Raw genomic sequence first — 19,126 nt, 5'->3', positions numbered from 1 at the left:
CTCTCTTTTGTTTTGTCTTGGATGTTTTTATTTAGAATGTAGATGATCTCTTCTAATTGCCCTTTACCAGTTTAAGTAACGTTACAGGTTTAGTGAAATTGGAGTTGAGAGCCTATGTCAACTAATTAGGTCTTTAGCTGTTTACAGGATCAGAGAATCATTGTTTTATTTGTAGTAGACTCTCAAAGAACATTATTTATAAGACAGTCATAAACATTGTGATAGTTTACTAGGAATAAATTTGAGCTGAAAGAGCAGAAGGATGCCATCTGCCCAAAAGGAAGACAAATCAGTACATAAATGCACGCATACGAGACACTTATCAGAAGACCTGGAAGAAACATATTTCAGCTACATCTGTGACCTAGTGATACTTCAAATACTTGCAAGTACTATTCAAGTACAACAGAAGAAAGCATACAAAAACAGCAAGCAAGCAGTAGTATGTATCTTCCATTCCCCTTAAGAACATTTTTGTATCTTTAATTTACAGCCTTTTCCTGTAAATTGCTAAATGAAAACAGTTTCACTGTAACACTTGCAGGGGTATGTATATAAGATGACAGAGCAGCGGACTGGACTTTCCAGATGGAATTCAAGGGAATGTCTATTTTGCAAAATCCAATTCCACTTACAAGAGTAAAGTACTTACTTACTTTTACTTACACAATTAAATACATGACTAAGCGTAAATTCCTCTCTAGGTCAGTGATCCAAGTAGCTAGCATATAATTAAAACTAACTCCCTGTTTTACTTTCAGTGACTATTGTATGTACAATTGTACTGCACAGTCCATATTTTTCAGCTGCTTTGGCCATAAGTTCATCCTTATTTACAGGATGAGTGACACCTATGCCTAGTAGTTTAATAGCTATGTTTTTAACCTGGCGACCAATTACTCAGTTCTGGTTTACTGACAAAGTGCAATAGTGTTAACTTCAAAGGAGATGCTCTGCCTCAAATAAGTTGTCATTCAATAACTGTCATAAGGTTTTAGCTCAGAAATAAGGTGATTTATATGTAGGGGGACTCACAGTGGTTTTTATGTATTTCTCTTTTTAATTTTTTTTTGTTATTCCAGCACATTCATCCATGGTATTTGAATGAATAGTAGACATTCATTGTGTCTAGGTCAGCAGTTTCCTCTGGCTGCAGTGAAGAAGATGTGGCAGGAAAAATGCTGCAGTTCCATCCTCTGGTAGAAGACTAAGGAAATCCCTTAGTTCCAATTCCATTGCAACAACTGATAAAGTTTCTGCCCAAAGCAGAGGAGAAAATCATGTTTAGGGTATTTTGGTTAGAACAAAGAAACAAAAAAATATTAACAAGGTCATTACTAATTGAGGTCATCAAGTGACGTAAATATTGTAACTGAAATAAAAATCGGAGACACACCCATTAGAGAGCAAATACAGCTACGGGAAAATGATGTCTTAGATTAAAACCAAACCTTTATCTTAATTCATCAGGTCTACATGTGGCAGTAATGTTTACGGAAGTCTAATGTAGTACTCCACATGTTTCATAGCAAATGAAAAAGCAGCCCTGGAACTCTACCAGTACTCTAATACAGCACTATATGTTAAAACGGATGTTTTTCAATGAGCCTCTAAGAAGAGGCTGTTAAACACGTTCTGAAGTGCTTATTATAGCACAGTTATCACATGAAAACAAGTACAAAAAAAACCACAAACAAACATGCTAGCTCTTCAAACTAGAACTTTATAATGCAGCACGGCAACCAGTGCTGCACCACACAACTCAGTGATGCTGTTGTTCTGGCCCCAGGGAGCACATTGTTTTGTTTTAATACATTTATTTTATTCAGTCTTCTTATTCTGTCAAAAACAAACGCACGTTGCTTAGCTATGCAGTATTATTGGCTTCCTACAAACATATAACAACAGGACTACATCAGCTACTAGCGTTGGTTTCTTTACTTCTTTATTTCCACTAACCAAAGCGTTGTAACCCTACCACCACTCTGCCAAATGTTTCCTTCTGCTTAATGTGACCAACTATCAGTAACACATTGTAGTTTTTACAGTCTGTAACCTAATCATGAGTATACACTTAAATGCCCACTGGGTTATCAACAGTAGCCTGTTAGCTGTCATTGCTTAGAACCATATAGTCACTTAGCCCAGAAAAAAAGCAAACAATCCCTATCTTTTAGGGAAACTGAGTTCTTTAAATGGTATCTATTCTTGACCAATACAGAAGCAATGATTCCAACAATGCAATTGTTTTCAATATAAAATGAATGCCATCCTTTTTATATGAGGCAACACTGTATGTTGCAGAATGCTGCTCTGATTACGAGAAAGCCTGCTGAGTTTTCTTAGCTTTAAACATAGAAACTTATTCCCCTTTCTTTGAAAATATCACATCAGTATTCTCTAAGGCTGAACAATATTTAGAATGTCAGATGCTATACAAAGGCTTCTGTAGTTAGGTTATAATCAATTGATTTACCTTTTAGTGATGAAATAAGAACAGGATAGTCATTTTCAGTAAGTCTGGTTCTCTTGCAAAGTTCTGGAAGCAGTTTGTTCCACCATACAGCCTAATTCATAAAAACCCACAGCAAAAGTGTAAATTAACAATGACTGCAGTTAAGAGTATGAAAGACCTGCTAAAAATACACTGAACTAAGATCAGATGTATATGCAGATAGGTTACGATGGAATCAGTAATTAATTTATATAATGATTTGAAATGCAATGTTTTTGCTGATGTATTTCAAATTTTGTGTGACCTTTTCATACTTGACAGAGTTAAACAGTGCCCCCTAGTGTCTGTACAGATAAAGTGTTTGTAAGAAGACTTTTTCCCATCCAAACAGCTCCATGCAAAGTGGTGGATAAAATTATTGTAAGAACACTGCTGTGTCCTGACCTAATCTGCTTCCAACAGCTAAAGTAGCGAGCTATTTACTGTCATTTTGTCAATAAGAGTGAAAAGAGGGGGAAGAGATTTCTTTCTTTCCTTTTTTAAACATGGTAACCCTTTTCTACCACTTGTGTTCCGATTCATTATTGTACCCTCACAACTCTATAACCAACATGAAAATTATCAAAGAAACCATTTTTAGATCTGAACATAAAGCACAAATTTGGTCCTGAATGCAGCAATAGTATTTCCATCTGGTAGATAATCACCTTTGCTGAGTTTGGCCAACAAAAATGCAGACAATTAAGTAGCTGTGATAGGCAATGGAAGTAAAATCCTGTACTCCCCAAACACTGGAATAGAATCAGTTACATCAGTTAAAACTGCATGGAGGCCTATGTGAAAAATGGGACAAAGAATGTGAAATTTTTCACTACTGTACCAGTACCATTTTGATGTAAGGTGTCACTAAAAACACAAGAACATACTTAAACGTGATACTATTTGAAGGATCTTCTCCTAGCTTATTACTAAAATATGACACGTTATACAATAATACCAAACAAATTAGAACACGGATTAGTGAGAAACTAGACAGTTTTCCACTTATAATGGAAAAAAATTACTCTGTTTTCTGAGGTCCTCTGCCCTCTGAAAAGATTATACTTTAAACTTACTAGAATGAGTACAGGGAGTCACAGAAGAAACAGGGGAAAACATTTCATTAAAATTAGTGGGTCTGAGTTATGGAATTTAAAGGCCAGGCATGTGGTTCAAAGCAAGCTAAGCAATTTACTTTGTCTGAAATATTGGCTATTTGATCCATCCAGAGTCCATCCGTATACAATAACATTTTAGTTAGAGGGAAAAAAGAATCTGAATGAGTTTAACCAAAGTAGCTCACCCGACTATCATCCTTCAGCTCGTGCTGAGCATATAACACAGCTGCAGCAGGACACCTTTTGAGAAGCTGGTCAATGGAATCCTCATACTTGCCCAGATGGGTACTGCAGAGAACATGGATGGTGAGGCCGACATTGCCAGCCTCTATCAGAGGTTCCAAGATAGGCAGAGCTGCAGTTATATTGATCGACTGACTACATAAAAGAGACTAGAGACAGAAAGAAAACGTTTTGTTTGAATTTAAATCAAACTTTGCAAAGCAATGCTAACCATAAGCTTAGAACAAAAGGCCTGTACTTATCATAGTACATTTGAAATTATTTTATTAAATGTTACTGAAAACTGATTAAGTTTAGAGTTAACTAAAAAGCAAGTATCACAGTTACTGATGTGTCATTTTGGTATTTTTTTCTTCAATGATCTCAGTGGGTCTTTTAGTTCAACTTGGATAATTCGGGGATTGGGCAGGGAAGGAGGAGAGGAGGCTGCTAGAGAAAGCTCTACAGGCATGAACATTTGCAGAATGGATCTAAGTTGCAAACAGCAAAGTTTAAGGGTTTCATACCTGTAGCTTTGAAATATCTTCAGGGTAATCTTTATCAGGTGGAGATCCCGTTGACATTATGAAAGTAACCCATGGGAAAATGAACCCAAAACGATTACAGGAGTTTATCTGAGAGAGAGAGAGAGAGAGAGAACAAGAGAGATGGAGAGCAAGCGAGATAGAGAGACAGAAATTGTAGTAAAAGAAGTATTTCTGTTAGTGACAGTTCCTTGTGAACATACCCACACCACACCCCCCTCACAAGTGAAGAAAATTTTGTTCTTAAATAGTATATTTGGAATAGCAACTGTTCTTTCTTCTGGTTCATATAATTGAGTAACAAATAAACTGGAAACTTCTATTCAATTCTGTATTTTAGACTCCCTGTTCAGAATACTTTACAATCCATCATTCCTATGTTTTCTCATTTAGTCAGCTTTGTAAATTTTTCATTAAGGGAAAAAAATAATAAAACACTCCACCTGACAAACTCTCATTGTTTCATTTTAGCCCTTATTTCTGCCCAGAGCTGAGATTCCTGCTGATCGTATTTGCAAATGCTCCTAAAGAATAGCATTCCCCAGAACCATCTGCCTGGTAAGTGCACACTACATCATTTACTTTCAGTCTTGCTTCTTTTAAGTGATAAACTGTCCAGAATTAAAATACGAAATAATTGGATAGACAATACAGACATAAAACTTCTGAGTAGTACGCTTACCAGATCCTCTGTTGTTTTCAATGGCTTAGTCTCAGGAAGTTGCTTCTTTGATATTCTCCAAACATACTGAGAAGTAACCCTCAGTAAGAGCTCCTGAAGTACATCTTCCTGAGAGCATACTACAAGGAGAGCTTCCCAGAAATCTACCAAGAGCTGAGGAACAGCGTTTTCACTGTTATTACACAATATCTAAGAACAAAAACATTAGAAGACAGCAAGTTAGTATAGAATGTGGCAATTATTAGTAGCAGAAGTTAGAACAAACAAAAGGAACGTTTTTTCACTTCTACTAGTGGCAGGATGTTGGTTCTCTTTTTGTCTTGAGGTGATAGATGCGATTCTACATAATACAGTGCTTGGCAAAGTATAAAGTTCATGGAATGATTTTAAAGTAACCAATTCTAACATATAGATTTGATTACTTCTTGAAGATTTATTCCACTGCCAGAAATGTCAGCGCATTGTCAGCAAGGATTTACTGACTGTTACTTTGGAGGCTTTTATATACACCAACAGCCTAACAGACGTCTTCTAAAAAAGAATCTTAATGTAATCAAAGGCCAATGATAACAAAATGCCGTGCAGCTCAGTTGGGTATAATGGTAGGTCCCACAAGGGAGATGTTTCTGGGCTTTAAGGCCTGGAGTGTCGAGCAGGGAAAAGAATTGTTACTCAGTTTACACGTGACTTTGAAGCAACTTATTTGTTCTATTTCAAGTTTCATGATTTGGTATTTCTGATACAGGTCTTTCACAGTAACAGATGCAAGACCACGACATACCAATATTGAAGTATATGTGGTTTTAATCCAAACGACATTACTGATTGTAGAAAAAAAAAACTTTTGTCTATTCCCAGCCCAAACAAAGAAAACGTCAGTGACTAGAAAAACAATTCAATGTATTGAATTGAACCAACTGATCGAATCGAGGTTGGATGGAGCCCTTGGCACCCTGATCTAGTTAGTGACACCCCTGCCCACAGCAGGGGGGTTGGAACTAGATTATCATTAAAGTCCCTTCCAACCCCAGCCATTCTATAATTCTATTTTTCTTTCCATAAACTGCAGAGACCTACTCTTCTTTCAGAAATGTATACAGATGATCAGAGCATTATATACCTTCATATTTAAAGCATTTAATATATAATGTGTATTTAATATTCTCATTCTTTAGAAATATGTCTCATCAAAAGGAGCCTATGGAAGTGATTTATCCAAATTCTGTTAAGTTTCAATAGTCTTAGGAAGCCAAACTATTAGGAAGCCTCTGAAAGATCCCTCAGACTGGGGTATTTTCCATTCAAGTGTTAATGGATTTTTTTTTTTACTTGATTTGACCAGTATTTCTTTCCAGAAATTCCAGATTCTGATTCTGTAGTCATCTATCAAAACTGGAACATATCCAACATTCATCTCTCTCTTTCAAAAAAAAACAATGCTGAAATATGACTGAAGTAGCAACTGAGACCACTTTGCTTACTCATAACATCAGTACATGAAGAAAAAAAAAGAAAAAAAAAGGAAAAAATTATCACAGGCCAACCTTGAAAAACACATCTGCTTCTTCCAGTTCAATTTTACTGTTCTCATGTAAAGCCACAATGGCAGCCACCAATAATCCAGGCTGCATCTCCTTCAGGTGAACAGCAAATTCAGTTGGAATAACGATTCCTTCTTTATACTGTCTCAGGAGTTTTGGTTGCTCAGTGAAGCCAGAGGCCAGTACCGTCTACAAACATAGTCAGATATAAATCAGGTAAAGAACTCAACTCATGTACAATTCAACTCTGCAAACTCAGTATTTTCTCAGGTAGTCAAGTTTATATAGATGAAATAAAGAAAAGTAAGGGGAAGGAAATAAAAGCTTTCGACAGTTTATAGAGTAGCTCTCCAGAGATCCAGGTCCAAACTGTGTGCTGGATCGGTACTCCTGAGCACCATGACAATTGCCTGAACACTGGAAAAAATGTGCTGTTGAAATCTGGAATTACTGTACATATAAGAAAGATTTTACTATGGAATCACAGTCACTAAACACACGGGGTGTTCTGAAAAATCACTGGCTGAAATTTCAATTAACTACTTTGCTGAAATATGATTTTTATATTGAAAATACCCCTGAAACAATGACCAAAACATGCTGCACAATATGCAACTCTAAGTAGTTTCTGGGCATTTCAGTGCTTTTGAAGGTAATATAACAAAATATTATTTCCATTTTAAAAACACCTGGGAACTGATGCCTGAGCATATTAAATGAATTACACAAGAAATATAAGGCAGACCTAAGAAGAAAGTTTACATTTCTCAACCCCTATGTGTAGAAACTATTTTTCCTTTATCTTTCTAGAAGCATTATTTTTAAGACTTTGCACTGAAATACTTTTTAAAGGTGAGATGCAGTAAAGCATTTTTGTAATAGATCAATTAAAAATAGGAGGGAAAAAAAACCCACACACAATCAAATCCCTAACCTCTAAATGACTTATATGCAATGGACTGGTGGTGGTGAATATTTGGACCAGATGATCTCCAGAGGTTCCTTCTGACCTCTACCATTCTGTGATTCTGTGAATGTGTATTTCTTAGCTTGTTTGTAATATCACAGTTTCACCTGATCTTGTTGCAAATGGTTAGAAAGCAGGTGGTCCTAAATACCATAATTGAAACAGCTACCCACAGTTCCCAACTTGCAATTCAAAACCTGGTAACTCTTGAAAGCTCTCCAAAGACTTTTCATGCTGAAGCTTGGTATCAAAGTTTGGACTATCTATCAGTTTGTTTTAAAAACCTTTTAGACCTCCAACAGCTCACACTCAGAAAGATTTCAGATTTCAAGCTCCGTAATCTTCGAACATTCCTTTTTCAACACTCCTGAAGAATCTTAACAAGAAGTAATTTACAGACTGGTCTCAGTCTAAATCCACATGTGAACACCTATGGCAGAGAATGATCAGATAACATTTTTTTGCCACTGACGTGGAATTCTTATTCTGAACAGCACTGAAGTAGGTTCTGATCTAGTCTTAGTAAGGGTTAAGTAGTTTGATTCTACAGAAGATGGCAAATCGTATAAGGAGATTGTATACAGAAACTTTGGCTTGTATGCACCATGGACATTCTGCTACAAAAGCAATTTTATAAGGGCTGTTTATATACAGATGGTTAAGTTTTCATGGGCACGCTGCATGTTAATCATGTATTAATTACAGGTGGAGAGTTGGAGAGGTGGAAAAATGCTACTATGCAACCCTGCCATATTGGTGAAGAGCACAGGCTCTGTAGAGCCTGTTACGCACCAGTAAACTGCATTTACTTTAAAATAAAATAAAGCCTTTAAAACATTTGTTTATTGATAAGGCTTTGCAAAGACAGAACATCCCAGCATACACTAGTCCTGGATCTTACTGTTATTGCAGACATTCAGTGGAGCCTATAAAGCATACCAGGAGGAAGAGGAGCAACTGAAAGGATGTTTTACTGTAGAACAGAACCACTAGCCAAACTTACTGACTTGAGCTTTGCAAAAAGTGAACAGTTCATGCTTTCAGCATACTTTACCTCCTTATGGGAGCCCATCTCATGCTCATACATCATCAGGTCTCCCATTTTCAGAGCCATGAAAGCCTTAGTAAGTGTGAGGACCACTGACGGCATATTGTTTTCTACTTTATGAAGATACTTCACAGCTGTCAAAGGACATACATTTCTCATGCAGGGACTGCAGAGGATATGAGGCAGCTGCATGGGATCAGCAACACTGAATATCTGAAGAACTTTATTTGCTGATTCCTATTAAAATAAAACCCATTTGACAGTTTTAACATTTCCAGATACGTAATCTTTTCTGGCATAAGAAGCACTTCTTTTCTTCTTTTGAATAGACAAGTACAGCTTAGCTACCAAATCCCTACTAGTGAAAGTAAAGGTACTCTAACCAGGAATGATTCAGCACATATTCTGAAAAGCTAAGAGAACTCTCTACCACACTGAATCAGTTTTACCAATCTGTGCAATATGGCAAGGTTCAAAAACCGGTTTGCATTGTTGCAGAAACGGAAAATGAAAGAGATCTAAGACAGAACTTTTCTAGCACAAAAGGATCTCTGTGCGCAAGTGGGAACCATCATTATCCATACGCCTTGTGACAACCAAATCCATAAGTTGCCTGAAAGCAGCCCAAAGCATCGCAGCTGTTATATGCATGCTCTTTTGTCAAAAATGGGTAAATAAAAAAAGTATGAAGAAGAATATTTGTAAAACTAAATAAACAGTTCAGCATTTCAAAAGAAATTTTAATTAATATGTGATGCACAGTTCTTAAAATTGTAATTAAATCATCAGATTAAGTAAAAAATACTTGTTTCTACCTTGCTTAATTCTTCATTTATGTCTTCATTAAGAGAGTGAGTTAAATAAAATATAAAACCTCTTTCATATGTCTGTATTTCATCACCTTCTGAAACTAGTCGCTCTAAAACTTCAGTCATGGATAAACCCGCCATTCTATAGTATGGCAAAGCAAGGTGGTAATCCTTTGTGTCAAACCTGAAAGCAACAAAATGGGAAGGAAAACGAACAATTAAAAGCAACACATTTGACACCACTGTTTCTAAGAACTAAAATAACACATCCAGGTTGCAAACACACCACTATCTGCAAATACATAGCTAAGACTCAAGGTAACGTTGTATTTTGTGTTAAACTGACAACCAAAACAACCAGGCACTTATCAGAGGACCAGATTAAGCTGTTCTGGTAGAATGTAAGTATTTGAAATATACATGCCATGCCAAAGTAAAATAGCAAGGAATAATGGATTTTCATTTTAAGGTTACATTATTGGAAACAAAAGCACATCTGTACCACTTTGACATCTAAAACATACCTGCTGTAGCAGTCTCCTAAAAAGGCACAACTTTCTCTGAACGCTCTTAGAAGTTCTTCTTTATCATCTGATTTAAGGAAACCAGGGTCCATTATAGCTGCTCTGACTAGTAAGTGAGCCTCACTTAGAAGGTGGATGCAACTCTCAGTTTTTGCATTTTCGTAAGTTCTACTATAATCTACCTAGAACAGATACACGATACACTTCGGATGCTGGTAAAAATAAAGAATATACAGAAACAATTCTAGAGAAAGCAGCAGGTATTTGAAATAGAATTATGAGCTATTCATAAGAAACATATTACAGTATATTCAGCACCAGAGATTAACAGTACCTATTTTTAGTCAATAAACAAAAGCAGGAGTTGGAAATACCATTTCTCTGTACAGCTGGATGGTTGAAACAGTGTTTATAATATATAAATTCCAACCAGGCGCTGACTCGGAATCTGTTCTGGATTTGATGCTATTAGCCTTTCTGGAACTAGAGAAAAGGAAAAGAGTTAAGTTGCCAATGTCCAAATAAACATTCTGTAGCCAAAAACAAACAAACAAAAACCTTACAGTTTAAATGCATAAACAGGTATGTTTGCAGACTAGTAGACGTTTGAGAGTTAAGTTGTGAATTTAAGTTGTAATGGCTAGTAATAGATAGGCATGCTCATACACCAGAAACATCATTGTTAGAAACCATCAACTACATCTTCTCCTGGATTTAACACCAGGAAGTATCATGTACATACATGAAGGTGAGTAATTCAAATTAGTTAAGATGTTCAGTTACTTTCCATAAAGATTTACTGCACTTTTACCCCTGCAGCTCAATTCACACATTTGTCAAGACAAGGTGTAAAAAAAGTACTTGAACACTTTCACTTTTAATATATTGGCTAGGTCTTCAATTCCCTAACATTAAAACACTGTAGGAAAAGTGTCTTCCTGTTCCATTTCTTTACTAATCATAGAATATCTGAGATGGATCCCACTAGGATCATCGAGTCCAACTCCTGGGTCCCCAAAGGACCACACAAAAAATCAGACCAAGTGTCTAAGAGCATTGTCCAAATGTTTCTTGAACTCTGATAGGCTTGGTGCCATGACCCTCTGAGAGGCCTGTTCCAGCACCTGACCATGCTCTTGGTGAAAAACTTTGACTACATACATACAACAACACTATCTCGGGCCAAAGTCCAGTGCTTCTTTTGTCATTAATATAGCAATGTTCACAACTGTCTTGCATTTAGTTAAAGGTTCTAAGAATTTTTCATTTTTTGCTACAACACATTTTGTTAGCCTGCAGGTCCATAACTCCTACATATTTTTTGCCAGGGTAAGTATTTTTTTCCTCTCAGTAGCAGATACGTTCTTCATAATGTTATTTTAACATTACATACGACAGTTGGCTTTGACAATCTCGGGTAACTTATTTTGTAAAAGTTCAACTTTCCATTTCTTCCATGTCATTTAATAGAGTAGAATTCAAAAATCAATGCTTGATTTCTGTTCTCATCGATCAGCTAGGGAATTATGTCCTAACAATCTTTCCACAGAGGATCCTCTCCGACTCCAACACCTGAAAATTCAGCACTGTACACAGAGCTCTAAATCCCATCTCCCCAAAAGATGCAAATTCTTACAGCATCCTTCTTGTAGGCTTTCGTCTTCCAGTAATATCTTCTGTGTTAGCCTTAGTCAGAAGAATTATATGGTTTTTGAAATGACAGATAGCTCTTGGTCCTATAAAAAGCTGCATTCGTAATGTGCAGACATCCAGAGCAACAGGTGGACAAGCCTATAAAGAAAAGCAAGTGTGTTTTGTAATTTCAGTTAGTGTGTGCTTTGAGTGAGTCTTTAAATCAAAAAGGAAACATGTTACCTAACGTGGAAAAGATAATCCCAAATAGTTTTAATTTGGCTGAGATGTAAGACTGCCTGATGTGTTTGCAAAAGTCCTGATTTCAGTTGCTTACGTTTTATAAAAAAAATACAGATAGAAATATTATATTTGCTTGCAATATTTATTGTTATGTTGCCTATCCAGTATTACATCCTTGATTTGTTCAACATGCATCTTTCAGCCAAAACACACCATTTTCTCTAGGCTGGACTAAAAATGGAAAAATGCAACCTCATTTGCCCAGAAACATTCTACCCTTGTAACTCTAAGAAGATAAAATACCACATTTACAAATTAGTATACACAATGAAGCAAGGCAACACAGCATCATGTATTATGTGTGCCCTACTTTTTGAAGAAACCTCAATCTTTGGTAAGGAGGCAGAGGGCTGCAGTGATGACCTGGAGGCTATGAACTGCCCTGGGCCTGTCATAACCAGAACCAGCCACCTCTGAAATTGATGTCAGAAATGGCAGGAAAAACAAGTACATGTCAAACTCCACAAAGGAGAAGGAACTCCACTAAAGGACTGCAGCTTGTGGGAAACCCACACCAGGGAGAGGCACCCCTGCACAACTGCGGTCCATCGGTGACCCACACTAGAGTAGGGGCGCCCTTAAGGGACGGTGGCCTATGGGAGGACAGGCTGCAATATGGACACACACGAGTGTCTGCAGCTTACTATTACATGCACACCTCACAAACAAAGAACCAAAGTTTAGGTTTCAAGACAGTTAAGCTTTACAAGCACCATCAGCTGTAATATGGGAAAACTGCGCCCTCCGTTCAGAATAGCATGGAATTTAGGTGAAAACTTGTGATATCATAGTTTTTGATGTTTTTGAAAACATTCTATTAATTATCTAGAATCTTAAACAACAATAATAGATTGTGTCAGTGATACATGTGCAGACTTCCAGAATATGACATAGATTGAAATAAAATATTAATTTTTGATTCTTTTTTTGGTCACAGCCAATAGAAACTAACATGATTTCAGAAGGAAACACAGGGGAACAAAGTGTCACACTGCTACTCCAATTCTTTTAGCAAAATAATGAGATGTGCACCTTTGCAGTCGTATCAATGTATGGATCCTCATCGCGAGCTGCTGCTGCACTGCACCGCACTGTGAAACACTGCAGGTTCTCACTAGAGGGAAAGAAGACACAACACTGATGACAAAGAAAATGAAGACCTGCAATAATCCAAAAGCCAAGACTAAAGAGAATCAGATCTTTCTCCCTGTGCAGAAATGGGCTTTGAGGCCTAGGCAGGAGGACATTCTGCACCATAAGATAAGCTTGCCCAGAATGCTTCAGGAAAAAATAAAGCACAAAGAGAAAGGTAGTAATACAATCAGCAAAATCATAAATATAGTACCTTGTAATGACGTGCAGGAATTGTGGAGAGAGAACTGCCTGCTCTGACTTCTCTGAATACTGGTAAGTAGAAATCAGTTCTACTAACTTCCCAACAGAGTAGAGATATCCAACATGAGGCAAAGAGAAAAAGCAAAAGAGACTGAGTAGTTCTCTCTTGGTCTCAGTTTCCTCATGGGCTGTCACAGAACTTCCTAGATGTAACAACAAGAAAGGCATTTTATACACATCTCGTAAATCAAAACCTTGCAATTCCTTTGTAAGCCCGATGCCTAAAAGCTACTCTCAGACCTGAGCAAGTTCCAACTGATTTTGTTAGCAGCCACTGAAGAGAAAGAGAACTACATGAAGAACAGCATACCGGTTGGTAACACATCAATTTGTATGCCACGTTCACATTTCAAGGCATTTCTAACAAAAGCGTGGATGAATCACCAAGCGAAGAATTTCCACAGACCCAACAGTATGTGGGAGTCCTGGCAGATTCATCACAACTAAACACACATAGCTCGAATGATCAGTCTGGTCTTAGACAACTCCTTGTGACCTGGAATGAATGCTCATCGAGAGCTGCAGACGAACTGCACCAAAATGCAGATCCTCACTTAAATGAAAGACAGTCAGAGAATGGCAGAATTATTTATAAAGCCACTTTGGCAGGTAAAGGGTGTGTTCAGATTCTACAGACCCGCCTGTCAAGGTCTGTAAACCGCAAGAGAAAATAAGTTAGATGGAATTGAACAGCAAGTAGCTCGTTCTCTTGAGTCAGCTGCGACTTAAATGAGACTTAGCTAATGAACAGAACAGACAACCACAAACTGGGTGAGCAGTCAGTAAAGGTGACATAACAAAGGATTAATTTTTCCCCTGGTTACGTTGAAGCTTGAGCTAGTGTTTATTGGTGAATCCCTGAAATTTGCTTTCATCCCTTGTCATTTTAAATAAAGTCTGGCATAAAGGTAACCTGTACCTTAATATTATTAAGGTTTACTACTCTGATTTCCAGTGTTGACTCTCAGAGACAGACTAGAATGTTACAGTGACACTGAAGACAATTTTATTTATGCAACGTAAAAAGTGACTGTTTTGTGATGTAAAGTTTGTCAATAGAGAACTGATAAGAGCTGTCTTTGAACAGACTTACTCTTATGGTGCTGTGAATTGGTATTTTCGTTCAAAGTTTACACAGAACTTAGAGAAAGACATTTCTGTTAAACGAAGCTCAGTTTAAATCACTAAAAAGGGAGGAAATACCCTAATTTTAATACAAATCATACAGGAACAGTGTACAGAAGAGATTATACTGAGACGTTCCTTCCTTTCCCAGGGCTCCTGTGACATACAACATAATGCATCCACGCATATGCATCTACCTTTCTGGTATATAGGAAGCAGCTGAACAGAGTGCAACTTCATCTCTTCACAAAACCCAAAAGGCGACTGGTCAGGTGCAAAATGCCTAGAGGAAATATCCAAACCAACATGGGACATCAGTGAGAAACTATTACCATTCACCTCGGGCAAGGAAAGAGCAATAGTTCTAACAGCCATAGTTGGTGTTTTAATACTCAACTATTTTGCCTTCATACTACTAATGCGATTAGCTTAGCAATGCTAAGAAGAACGTAGCACAGCTAGAAACAACAAGTTCCTGCAACCAAAAATTCTTTCTTTGCTTGTCTACAAGTCACGTGCCAAAGTCTGGGATCACTGAAGACGTGCTGCAATTGATTTGAACCTTGATTTAATCTTTCTTTCTTCCTTTTTATTTAACTGAACAAAATTCATCCTCAATCCTACTTTTCTTTCTTTTTATGAGTCATCCTTTTTCTTGCCTTGCTTCAAAATTCACAGCTGGACTGAGATATCAGTTCTTACTCAGTTTTAGATAGAAGTGTAATGGTTTTGATTACTAAAAAAATAAAAGGTGTAGCTTCTTAGTGCTTAAGATACTTGGTAAACTCCCCTTTGCCAGCGGCACAAAGGGAGATTTTATATATATATACATATATATGTAAATATTAAAGGTATTGAAGCATCACTGTAGCTGGAGTTGATGAAACCTGCAAAATAGACGCACAGAAGGCAGTACCTTGATCAAGGTCACACAGCCAGGACTGATGATTAGTCTTGTGAGCTATACTTTATAGTAGGCTTCTCTAAACCATAACAGAGTTTGACACAAGCTGCTTCAGAATGAGACGTGTAAAACTTACTTTGGCCAGTTCAGAATGAAAGTACAAAAACCTGAGCGGTCAGACACCGTAACAGGCTGCCCAGAGAGGTTGTGGAGTCTCCCCCATCTCAGGAGCTACTCAAAACCTAACTAGACTAGGTCCTGGAAAAGCTACTCCAGCTGATTCTGGTTGGGAGTAGGATGCTGGACTGGATGACCTCAGGAGATCCTTTTCAACCTAAATGCTACTGTATGCTTAGAAAAAAACATCTCTTCTGATACATCACAAGAGAAGCTCTGATGCATGTCTTCACAGCATACAAGGCTGTATGATGAAAGCAGACATTACACATCACCAGTACTGCAGAACCATCAAAGATAAATTCCATTTTAATTGTAATAACTAGCCACATTCTCAAAGTTAAATAAAGCTTAGGATTCACAAGGCCAAAAATGGCATCTTTGGCATCACAGTGTTCTCGGTCTGCTGAGGAAACAGTGTATAAGAAGCTCAGAAGTCAAAATACCAGGGTATTTTTTTTTCATCAAGATACGAGCTTATATTTGCTTCTTGGAATTATTAACGTAACAGTTAACCCACACAGGGGAAAATGCATTTGTAATACCTGAAAAGGAGATACCGCACTTGAAAGTGCTTTGTGTCTTCTGTAGCTAACTCTGTGGATTCCAGTGTGATGGGTATCTCACATAGCTTACTTTCTTCCCCAAGCAGTTCCACTGGTTTCTGACATATGATGAACTCATCTAATTCAAGCTGCAAAGCATGTGTTGAAAGGTCTTCACCTTTTACACCTTAACAACGGAAATGCATTAATTATTCAAACCATTCCATTTAGTAACAACAAAATGCTGGCACAATATCAACTAAACATTCCAACTACGGCTACCTAATTAGCAATGGCTTCTTCAAACCACGAGATTTTTAGAAGAGCTCTGCTAGGAGACAAAAAAGATCTTTCATCTAGGCCTCACCTGTCTCATTCCTTCAGAGTCAATATTTCTGAAAGAACTGGCAATGAAAGAGCTGGCAGTGTGTGCTTGCAGCCCGAAAAGCCAACTGTATGCAGGGCTGCATCAGAAGTGCAGCCAGCAGGTCGAGAGAGGTGATTCTCCCCCTCGTTGAGCCCCCACCTGGAGCACCACGTTCAGCTCTGCGGCCCGCAGCGCAACAACCACACGGAACTGTTGTAGCAGGTCCCAAGGATTTGGACAACGCTCTCAGACACAAGGTCTGATTTTCAGGTAGTCCTGTGCAGATCCAGGAGTTGGGACTCAGTGATCCCTGTGGGTCCCTTCCAACTCGAGACATTCTATCATTTCGAGGTTCATGAGATGATTCTTTCCTTCAGCCTCTTCCTTGTCCCTTAGAAGAGACCTGCTTATCTGGGCAGTGACGCTGATGGAAGAATTTTTCTGAACACAACACACTGACTTTCTACCACTTTGATTTGGCCAGTGGTGGTACCCCTAAACAGATACCTAATTCTGTGGCTGCACCATCCTGAAAGTGTCCACAGAACAACAGCATATTTAAGTGTTACCTCCAACTACACATAGCAGAACTTTTCATGCACTATAACTTTCAACTGACGGCCCAAAAATTATCCTAAAATACTTTCTGAAGGGCAATTACCTTGTTAGAACCTCCTTTAAGAGTAATAGCAATCACTTAACAGATTCTCAGAGGCAGAAAAAAATAAATATCTCTACTTACTTCCATTTCCAGGCTCTTCTAGTGTACTAACTCGATGTGCATATTGCTCTGTACTGTCTGCACTTTGGATCAGTTCCAGTTTCAGGATCAGAACATCCAATTCTGTTGTTATGGCTATGTGTCTGGCACAGAATGCAACTTCAGTAGGAATGAAGTCATCAATGTGTAAAATTAAGGTGCGTTCGAAGTCTAATACAGTCAAATTCTGGTTTATGACCAGGTATTTCAAACAGAACATGACTAGTTTATTTTTGCAGCCCACAAGAAGATCTCCATTTACAGGACAACATGAAACACACAGCGGAGGATCTGAAAGTGGCATTTCCACAACTGACATCTGTTCTTTTAAGGTTTCACTGTATGACTCTTCCATCTTGTGACCAACCATCCGGACACAAACACGAGAACTCCCTGCAGACATGCATCTCCAGTTCATATATGCTCTTAGGAAAGTTGCTTTGCTTTTCTCCTCAATTGTCAACAAATAGTCTCCTTAAAATAAAGCAGCAGTACTAAAATTCAATACAGAATAGATGACGGTTTTCGAGCTGTTTACCTGCTATTCCAACAAAGTACATTTCAAAGAATATCTTAAATTCTCAACTCTCACACAAAATTTGAAAGGAGTTTTCACCAATGTTTCTTTAACGAAATCCAGAGTGCAAGTTTCTTTGGTAGGTGAAGCACACTTCACATACCATTAAAGAAAGTGAACTAACATACAGGTCTAGGGCCAGATACGGCTCAAAAATGAACCCACTTTAAGGGCAGCGCTCGCAGACAAGGTATTTTCACCCCCAAATACCCATTAACAAAAAGTCAAAGGCTCATTAACATCTGTGGAATCGGCTGGGGAGAAGAGACGCAAACCCCCACCCCGCGCTCTGAAATCACAGTGGCCAAGGGCGGGAGCGCAGAGTCCCGCCAGAGCGGAGGAAGACGACAAAAAGGCGCCGTACGGCTGCACGGTGCCGCCGTCACTCTCGCTTCTCTGCCCCTCCGCGCCTCAGCCGCCGCTTCGCGAGCTCGCCCGCGGCAGCCGCCCGGCTCCGCCGAGAGGCGCCTGAACCCGCCACCAGCGGCCGCGCCGGGCGGGCAGGAACCGCCACGCTGCCCTGCCGCGGGGCCACGACACGCTCCCGCACCCGGCACAGGCCGCCCGCCCCGGCGGAGCCCCACGGCCTCCGCTCGCCGCTCACCCCAGCCCAGCAGTGCCCGTTTGCACCGCCCCGCGCCCGGCCCGCACACGCCTCAGCCTCCCCGGGCCCAGCGGCGGCCGGCACCGACCTGCTCGGCTGTGCGCCATGTGCAGCACGGATCCCAGCGTGGCGAAGGAGCCTAGGGGTTCGCAGCGGCCCTCGTGGCGCACGGCGAACACCTCCACCCTGCAGCTGGCCGCCGCACCGGCCACGAACAGCACATCGGGCCCGCAGCAGAAGTGCGCCGGCTCCTGCCCGCAGGGCACTACTCGCTGCGACCCGAACGGGTGCAGGTTGTAAAGCTGCACCATTGTCCCCCGAGCTGCCCCCCGCTACAGCAGCGGCCACAGCTCCCGGCGCCCCGCGGCTTCCGCCTCCGCCCCCGGTTCCGCAGCGGGCGCGGGGCGGGGCGGCGGGGGGGGATTCCCGCGCGCCAGTCATAGAATCACAAAGCTTGGAATAGACCTGGGCACGTTTCCGCCGTTACGCGTTGCTCGGTTCGAATATAAGTTGCCGCGGAGCGCCGAGCAATCAGCGGTGAGCCAGCGCTGAGTTGGAGCAGGTGCCGCTAGCAGTAGCGTGCCTAGCGAGTTGGGCTGCTGGGATCTGGGACCTTCCAGCGTCCTAGATGCAAAAACACCTTTGGTTTTAAATACAGCAGTTCTTTCTTTAGAACTTCTTAACTTGTGCATCCATGGTATGCTCTAGATACAAGTACTTCCACAAACTTAATCCCGGGTATCTTTAGCACATGTAGAAAATCTTTTCTTCCTCGTGGTTTTATAGA

At 39.5% G+C, this 19,126-nt stretch overlaps 1 protein-coding gene across 4 annotated transcripts; it reads right to left on the bottom strand.

Moving 5' to 3' along the window:
• Positions 1–5: 5 nt before the first annotated feature.
• Positions 6–18,814, bottom strand: HPS3 (HPS3 biogenesis of lysosomal organelles complex 2 subunit 1). Of its 4 annotated transcripts, XM_080604637.1 has the most exons (17): positions 18,428–18,811; positions 17,141–17,632; positions 16,032–16,218; positions 14,603–14,688; positions 13,231–13,423; positions 12,918–12,999; positions 11,587–11,741; positions 10,325–10,433; positions 9,951–10,132; positions 9,433–9,610; positions 8,624–8,854; positions 6,606–6,791; positions 5,062–5,250; positions 4,362–4,469; positions 3,798–4,004; positions 2,477–2,567; positions 6–1,256 (listed from the first exon to the last, which is right to left on the bottom strand). In XM_080604637.1, the coding sequence occupies exons 1-17, from the start codon at positions 18,648–18,650 to the stop codon at positions 1,129–1,131; spliced, it is 3,027 nt and encodes a 1,008-aa protein (XP_080460763.1). In that variant the 5' UTR covers positions 18,651–18,811; the 3' UTR covers positions 6–1,128. The 4 variants fall into 4 exon arrangements, with proteins under 4 accessions (XP_080460763.1, XP_080460764.1, XP_080460765.1 ...); XM_080604638.1 differs by lacking the exon at positions 8,624–8,854 and having other exon boundaries at positions 18,428–18,814; XM_080604639.1 differs by lacking the exon at positions 17,141–17,632 and having other exon boundaries at positions 18,428–18,812.
• Positions 18,815–19,126: the final 312 nt, after the last annotated feature.

The sequence above is a fragment of the Anser brachyrhynchus genome (genome assembly GCF_964034855.1).
Source record: "Anser brachyrhynchus genome assembly, chromosome: 9".
Classification (NCBI taxonomy): Eukaryota; Metazoa; Chordata; class Aves; order Anseriformes; family Anatidae; genus Anser; species Anser brachyrhynchus.
The sequence above is the reverse complement of the archived record's forward strand: the minus strand, read 5'-3'. Positions and strand labels throughout refer to the sequence as shown.